This window comes from Buceros rhinoceros, unplaced genomic scaffold, assembly GCF_000710305.1.
Source record: "Buceros rhinoceros silvestris isolate BGI_N320 unplaced genomic scaffold, ASM71030v1 scaffold3482, whole genome shotgun sequence".
NCBI lineage: Eukaryota > Metazoa > Chordata > Aves > Bucerotiformes > Bucerotidae > Buceros > Buceros rhinoceros.
Window position 1 is genome coordinate 65,263 of NW_010399355.1, and position 8,810 is coordinate 74,072.

Genomic DNA, 8,810 nt, shown 5'->3' on the forward strand with positions numbered 1-8,810 from the left:
GAGTGGCAGGGACAAATGACAGAATTGCTTCATCCTCCATTTGTACTCGTGTATTTGAGCTTCACGTGTTTATAGATGAGGATATATTTTTGATAGCAATATGTTCTTGCTCTGCAACTTGACAAAGTAACACAGTAGTGAAAATTAAGACAGTATATTAAAATACATCAGTGACTTGCTGTGTGATCTTAAGTCAGTCATTTAGCTATCTCATGTGTCAGTTTCAAACTGGGTATTACTGGAAACCAGCTCTTATATTTGCATTTTTTTTTTCTGCAGAAAATAATCTCCCATTTCTCCTTTCCTGAAACCCTGAAGGTCTGTAGGACTCTAGACGGGTTTTATGCAGTCTGCTAATGTTAGCTCAATTTTACTTTAAAAGCACTGTAAGCTTCACTTGGTACATTGAGGCTTTGGATTACCAAGTTCCAACAGACAGACTTTGTGACCTACATTTGGACACAGGTTGCAACAGTCAATAAAAAAGCGATGAGAGAAATACCTGGTAGAGGACAGTGAGGTCACTGGTTATATATAGGAGGAGTTGCTCCAAAAATAGAGTACTATTTGGAGGTGAATAACCTTAGACTATTTCAGGATTATTGAAAGAGGTCTCTTTTTTTCCTCTTCTTTTTTTATCTCCCAAAGATGGAGAATGTTGCTGAATAAGGAATGACTCATCCCATTTACTTCCTAGCTGCCAAATCATGAGTACTTTGAATCAGTTTAAGTGTCCTTCAGTGCATATAGTTTATTGCACTGGCCCATTAATTAATTCATTTTTCCATCGTGTAATTTTGTATGATGGTTGTAACACGGCAACAAAGCTGGATCTTCAGAGATTCAATGTTCTGTAACAGTTCTGAAAATTAAGTGCCCGGTATATGTAACTATTAACTTAAAAGCTTTTTGTTCCTATGTGTGCAATGAAAAATAGTCTCTGAATAATGAATGTTATTCCAGTGTTTGATTCATGTCTGAAAGTAATTTTGCAGGATTTTGACTTGTCTAAAATACCTCTGGTGTGTTTTTCTGACTCATTTTTGCTTAACGTGCAGTAGGGCATTTTGAAATGGAGGTAAGTGAAACTGATATAACCCATAAAAATAGATGAATGGTGTTAAGCCGTTTGATTCAGTCATGTAATCACGAGCTGCGGAATTCCTTCAGCCTTCAGATAGTTCTTCCTCATAAACATGCTACCACGTGGCTGGATTCAGTAAACACTTCCCCAGTGCATTTCACTACCCCTGAAGACAGTCAACACTACATTTGAGCAGAACTGTTTTTTCCTGGACTCTGTATGGGTTTGGGATCCTGTTGGAGTTTTTACTTACCATAACCTCTGGACTACTGGAGAGGATTATTCCTCTCACCTATCTGTTGCTACTGGAAACCATGCTGCCTCCAGCTGCCGGTGTCCGGGAACCCGCAGGTCACTTCCAGCTCTATGGTTCTTAGTCTCTGCTCCCCTAAGCAATTGCTGCAAGTGCAACACTGATCGTACAGCTCTTGAGACAATACCTGCACTGTCTTTCTGTCTCAAACTATTCAGGAAAAAAAGTTACTAACCCGTTTAATAGAAAGATGGAGATTTTGTAAGTGTTTATTCTGTACCATAGGACCCATGTCATCATTCAGCTTTCACCGTGCTGAAAACAAAGCCAGAGGCTCCTCTACATGTTCCTCCTCCGCTTTGCTGCATTTGAGATAGAAGGGTGATGGTGTTTGGCAGGGGTGACTGGATTACAGCTGCCTTTGACTTCCAGATTAGCGCCATCACGGTGACTAAACGTGTACAGAACACTGTGACACAGTGGGGGAAGTGGGATTTGATTTCTTTGAAATATAGAAAAAAATCTGTGATTCTTTCCCTTTGAGGACACTTGCCAGAAAACCAAATCAATTCTATTTTATTTTTAAGACTTGGAAGGTTTTGATTCTGTAATACCAATTGCTGAGAAGCTTAATCATCCAACTACAACCAGACCAAAAGCTACTGGCAGGCGACCACCCTCCCAGTCTCTCACATCTGTAAGTTTATTTTCCTTTTCTTTTAAAAATTTTTTTTTCTGATTCCACTCATCCCTCACCCCCCAATTTGTGTTCCCTGATGTTTTTACTACATTTACACAGCCACGTAGAGTGAGGCAGAGAGATGAAGCTCAGGAAAATTAGTGTCAGAAGGCTGCTGGTAATTTGAATACCGATGTTTAAAACATTCCCTCCCTTATAGGATTTGTACTCCCTTATCTGGGCGCTGCCAAGCACTCCTTGCCAGCCACGACTGAGGCCAGAAAAATTCTTTATAAAAATGTTTGGAATAAACTAGTTTCTGTTAATATTTAAGGATTTTGAAAGTGTTTCCCAAAAGAAGCCTTTCCCTTGGTTTCTCTAGAACATTTACTGGATTTTGAGGTCAAACATACTATTTCAGCCTTCAACAGCTCTCCTTGAGCCATCATGTGTTTCTTCTCATTAAGCTCACGATTGTAAATAAAAGGGTGATATAAATTTCACTCTCTAACATGTATCTTTAGACAACTTGGTCTCATAAACCATACTTTGGAAACCACTGATTAGTTTTTCAGTGGTTTTTTTTTCTTTTGAGGTTCAGGGTTCATTTGTTTCTGTGCTTTTTTGCATCCTGGAATATCAAAATGAGAGCAGTTGCTGATGGTTACCTGTGTTCGTGTACTGAAGAAAAACAAAGTGGAGGGAAACAAGGATTGTTGTGAAACAGATAGAACATGAAGAAGAAAGCTTTCAAAAATGACTATGTACATACGTATAGGAACATAAAAGACACGCAAAAAGGTTTTTCTTCCCTTGTCAAAGCTATGGAGGGAGGAACGAGGGGTGGAAAAACCTTTCCATGCTTACACTTGTACAGAGGCGGTGCACAAGGCAGCCCTGGAGTGGCAGCAGTGTGCACGGGCAGCAGCGTGGGTCCTCTGAAGAGCAGCAAGTGAGACCTACACTGAGCAAAGCTGTGGCCGAGCTGTCACTGCCACAGCACGGTGCTCAGCATCCTAGTCGAGTAAGGTACAGCTCTGCTTGTGGACAGGAGGGTGCTTTCATCTTGTGATATAGTGCAATGCAAAGGTGTAAATGAATCTTGGATTCAGCTCTGAAGTACATCTTATTTCATGAATGCCTTGAAAGCATTCTAGCCCTGCAAATAAGATGTAAAAAAGGGGGTGAGGGGGGGAGGGAGCGTCCTGATTTTAAATATTGTTACTATGAAAATGATAACTAAAAAAAAAAAAGTCGTCGCGGAGATGCTCTTCTTCTTCCTTTCTTAAATTCTTGGACAATTAAAATACCCTCTTTATTTTTTCCTTTTTTGTGGCGTGTGTTTGTCTACATAGTCATCCCTTTCAAGCCCCGACTTCTTTGACTCACCAAGTCCTGAAGATGAGAAAGAGGAACACGTTTCCATTACTCACAAAGCTATTGAAGCATCAAGGAAATCAAGAACTGTTACAATATCACAAGTGAGTTAATTGGAATGCCTCTGCTTAACCTTATCACATGCACCTTCATTTTTTAAACCAGTATTCAAGTATTTATTTTTAAAATTTAATTCATCACCTGGTAACTAGCCCTTCAAAGAAGCTTAAGATGGTAGATGTTATTAAAAGTTGTTCTGTGTTTGAAATGCACATTTGAAGTGAATTGCACAGTTAAAATGTCTCCATAACCATACTGTGAAAAAAATTCTCCTGGTGTAAATACATTTCATAGAATCAGAGAAGCTAGGGAAATACATTTTTTAGAAACAAAGGCTCTTTTTTTGCAGCTGTAAATTGAGTTTGCATTAGAACAGTCTGTAAGCAGAGAAGATACAACTCTTTGACCCACTCTAATAGTATGTGAATTTAAATTTGCAAGTATAATCACTTTTATACTGGTATAATTGTATTCATTTTATAGGCTTATGCCATTCTTATTGTATATTGGTAGAAAACCACAGGATAATCAAATGTTATAGGAGTGTGTAGATCAAGGTTTAGAGATTGGAGCTATTTTTCAGTACATAAGGATACCCTTAGTAATACTAATATTACATCCTAATTGTGTAGCAGAAGTATTTGAAAGATGAAACTTGCACTTCTGTGATCAAGTTACAAGGGTAATGTTTGCTATATAGCTCCCTCTCCTGGGAGCACCGGCGTTAAGGAATATTCTTGGGCCAACATTCATAATTACATGCCGGTACGGCAAGGAGGTAAATGTTGTTCCTGTGACGTCCAAACAAGATGACTGCTGTCAGAAAGTAGCTCCTTGTGACTTTAATGCTGAGAGCCAGTTAAGCTGTGGAATAAGGCGTTCGGTGTGGATGACTCCACTTGTGCCTTGCACACTTGCTCCAGGTTTGACCTCAGCCTGATGTCTCGTTTCAGTCCAAAAGAAAACTTGCATCTACTGATAGAAGGATTGTTATCCATGAAAGATATGTTTATAGGTGCACATTACTCACACAGGCACAGAAACGCGCGAGCGCACAGACGCACACATATATGTATAATGTCAAAAGAATATTAGAAAGGTCATGAAATCAAGCATTCAGGCCACTGGAGTGATTCAGCTTTCTTGTGATTATAACACCATTTTTATTTCTGTGTCCACACTGTTTTTTCTGCAGAACAGTTTTTAAATGTAGTTCTTGCCTAGGACAGGTTCTGTGCTCAATCACATTTGTGCAGTGGGGAAGACTGGTTTTCTTGCAGAGCTCAGTGAATCCTGCTCTTCCCTCCCTATCACACTTTCTCCTACTTTTCATCTGACCACTATCTTTTCTCTCAGTTACTTTGTCCCGCTAGTGCCACAGTCCCAGTCACCAAGTCCTCACTTAGAGTGTCTCCTTCCATTTCCATGCCATTTTTTCTCAATATACCCTATTTGCCATTCAATTTCAATATCTGCTTTTCATATATTATAATTTTGAAGACATAGGATTTTGTTTTTATATCATACCAACATGCAAAATTAAGGAATATTTTGATAAATAGTGTTAGGGGCAACATGTAACATATTTTTTAATTTTTAAAAAATATTGAGTGTTGATTCCTTCAGTCATTAGTTGATGATTGTAAGTAAATTTGATCTGCAAAAAAATACAACTTGGATTCTTGGCCATTTTGTGTTTTGCAGGAGACATCCATGTATGTTCTCACAAACTTCAGAGCATCTTTCCCTGGTTCATTTCAATGCTAGGTCTGAGGTCTTGGAAACGCTTGTTGCTGAGTTGTTGCAGCAGTGGTAGAAAGTCCTACTGAAGCTGTGTAAACTTCTGCGTCTCAGTCAGACCCACTCTGATCTACGTGTGCAATGACTAATTGTCATGCTTTGACCAAAACTGTCCATGTTTGACTATGGTCTTTGGACGTTACTGAAGAGCAGCAAAATACCTAATATTCATTAGAGGTCTCCAGATGTTAAATGTTATCTCTTTTGTTGCAGGTGTCTGATAATAAAACTTCCTTGCCTGCAAAACCAGGAGGTTTGGCCAGTGGCAGTAATGTACAACCATCACTATCCCCTGGACCATCACCTGGATTTCACTCAATTGCAATGGGAACAGCAGGCCACAGGTCAAATTCCCCATCCCTGTTCGGTACTGAAGGAAAGCCAAAGACTGAGCACTTGAGCCAAGGTCAGACTGCCCTGGAGGAGCTGAGAACACAAATTAAGGAGCTAAGAATCATCATTGAAACCATGAAAGACCAGCAAAAGTAAGTGCTGCACAACTGTCGCTGGGATTCATCTATTCATGCATGGTGGTGGCAGTGTCCTCTTGAGCTTGCCTTCGTGTGCGTTACTCTGCGCAGTCTGCCTTTGTGTTTGTGATTTTCATCTGACAGAATTACAGGATCATCTGGTTGGAAGAGACCTTTAAGATAATCAAGTTCAACTGTACATGCACTGCGAAGGTCCCTAAACCACATCCCTCAGTGTCACATCTGCACGTCATTTAAACAGTTCCAGGGATGGGGACCTCACCACCTCCCTGGGCAGCCCACTCCAGTGCTTCACACTTTCTGTAAAGAATTTTTGCCTAATATCCAACTTAAGCCTCACCTGGTGCAACTTGAGGCTATTTCCTCTTGTCCTGTCTCTTGTTTCTTGGGAGAACAGACCAACCTCCACCTCTCTACAACCTCCCTTCAGATAGTTGTATCAAGTGGTAAGGTCTCTCCTGAGCCTCCTTTTCTCCAGACTAAACAACCCCAGTTACTCCTCATAGGACTTGTGCTCTAGATCCTTCACCAGCTTCGTTGTCCTTTGGACATGCTCCAGCACCTCAGCGTCCTTCTTATAGTGAGGGGCCCAAAACTGGACACAGTGCTCAAGGTGTGGCCACACCAGTGACGAGTACAGGGGGGACAATCACTTCCCTGCTCCCACTGGCCACACAATTTCTCATCCAAGCCAGGGTGCCATTGGCTTTCTTGGCCACCTGGGCACGCTGCTGGCTTATACTCAGACGGCTGTCTACCACACCCCCAGGTCCTTTGGTCAAGCAGGACCTGCCTTTCATAAACCCGTGCTGACTGGGCCTGCTCACCTGGTTGCCCAGTACATGCTGTGTAATGGCACTCAAGATGATTTGGTCCATGATTTTCCCCAGCACTGAGGTCAGACTGACAGGTATGTAGTTCCCTGGGTTCTCTTTCCAGCCCTTCCTGTGATGGGCATCACATTTGCTAAGCTCCAGTCAACTGGTACCTTCCCAGTTAGCCAGAACTGCTGAGAAATGATTGAAAGTGGCTTGTTGAGAACTTCGCCAGCTCCCTCAGAACACGTTCAGGGCTGAGAAGCTCAGGAAAAAAGATTGGCGCTGTTTGTTTTTGACAGCTTTTATTTCATAAGCATTATGTCATAAGCAGATGTTTATGGGGTGTTGAAAAAGTTGAGTTTCACTATGAGCAGTAAATAATTCATTATATAATATTTTGCTGTAAGCGGTGAATAAGGATTTTATGGATTTTTATTTGCCAGTAACTTTTTTGAAAGATCAATGTGCATTGATCTTAATAAGGGGTGCATTTGTTCTAGTTGTAGTACAAATTACTACAAGTTCTTAAAATTCTTAAATCTATTTGTTTTTTGACTGTTAGCACATTTTCCTAGGAAGCTCATGTTAGAAAAGAAGTAACTGATTTGTGATTATGACATTTAAAGACTTTGGTGTTTATTACACTGAATCTCACTGTTTTAGTGTTGGACATCTTTAAGCTGCTCATTTCTTAGGAGAACCTGGGGCTGGTGTGTAGCTTTAACTATTCCTGAGAGTATTTAATGTGTTGGAAGCTAAACTTTCACTTACGTGGTCCGTTGTGTCCAGCCCAGGCAGGAAAAAGAAGAGAAAGCCGCGTGCAGGGACTGTGGTAGAACAGAGGTGTGTGGGGAGTTGGGCAGAAAGTGCAGGAGGGCATCATTCAAGGTGGGTCTGGCCAGCAGCTCCACACCTTCACCTCTGACCTCCCTCCTCTGGTCTCCCCTGCCTTTCTTGCTACTACCTAGGCTGTTTCTGTCCTAAGGTGAGATCGCTCAGTGGGAACGTGAGAAGCTGTCTGCTCCTTATAGCTGTATTCCCCTTGCCAGCAGAGGAGGATGACGACAAATTGCTGTTTGGGATCACTAAGTCGTACAAGCGAAGTTACGGGTTACATTGTACTGCTGGCACATAGAGCTTTCAAGTGGCTTAAGTGTGTGATAGCGTGGGCAGCATTTGTGTTACCAGTTCCTACAACCCACCAGCAGCGTGTCCGTCTACATTTTGCGTGGAAAGAAAGGCACCTGGGTGCTGATTTAGTGCTGATGCAGCTAGTTCAGAGCAAAGCCTGTGGATACAGGGCTGTCGGGGGGAAATACCGTGCTCACTAACCACGTAGGGCGAGCTGTCCTTTTACGGAGTGTTTTCTCTGTATGGGCTATACAGTAAGGTCAGTATACAGCACACCGGCTTAAACTAGTTATTCAGAAAACTACTGAAGCCAGTAAATCAGGTCTCCCAAGAGGTGATCTTCTGTGTTTTAGTAGTTTAATAATTTCCATTCCAAGCCTTTTTTTTTTTTTGCATTCTTTTAACAGAAAAGAGATTAAACAGTTGCTGTCTGAGTTGGATGAAGAAAAGAAGATTCGCCTACTATTGCAGGTACTTAAATTATTTGTAATGTTATGGAAGTATCGGCAGGTTTGATTTAGCCTCAGGTATGGGACAAAAGCTCTGCCAAGATACTTAGATTCCAGAAAATCAAAACCTACTAACATTTCTGAAATTCCCTTTATAGCGTGTGTCATATATTGCAATACTGGCTTCTTACTGAAAAGCCTGATAATTATCTAAAAATATATCAGCACAAGCAGACAAATTTTAAAAAATAATTAAACACAATATAGGATTCAAATTATGATATTTTTTTTAGTCTCAGTTTTAATGGCTTTCATTTTGTCACAAACGAAATCTTTTAAAATTAGTTGCTCTCTCCCAAAGCTTTATATTTTATAGTAGGCTTGTCTTAGTGTTGTTAGGCTCAGAATACTATTTCATGTAGCAAGATTTTTGTGTCTTCTTTACAGGCTGTACTCACATTGTCTTTACTAAAGCATCCTAAATATAAAAGAAGGTGCTCCGATGGAGCGCCCGGTGACGTAGTTCACATACAGAGTTCGTGCAGTACCGCAGTGGCAGATGGTGACGTGCTGCCTTAGTCATTTGCCAGGTAGCGCACACTGCCCTGCCTGGGTGAGAGGCACGGAGGCGGGCCTGGGCTGGGATCAGCGGCTGCGCCGCCTCACTA

At 41.2% G+C, this 8,810-nt stretch overlaps 1 protein-coding gene across 1 annotated transcript in view; it reads left to right on the forward strand.

The window, feature by feature from the left end:
- The window catches only part of SH3KBP1 (SH3-domain kinase binding protein 1), a gene marked incomplete at its 5' end in the record, with an annotated part of 65,636 nt that overhangs the window by 54,282 nt on the left and 2,544 nt on the right, over positions 1–8,810 (forward strand). Inside the window, 4 exons of the mRNA XM_010131420.1 lie at positions 1,925–2,034; positions 3,372–3,497; positions 5,467–5,738; positions 8,101–8,164. Coding sequence (XP_010129722.1) covers positions 1,925–2,034; positions 3,372–3,497; positions 5,467–5,738; positions 8,101–8,164 — 572 coding nt within the window. The remainder of the gene's footprint in view (positions 1–1,924; positions 2,035–3,371; positions 3,498–5,466; positions 5,739–8,100; positions 8,165–8,810) is intronic.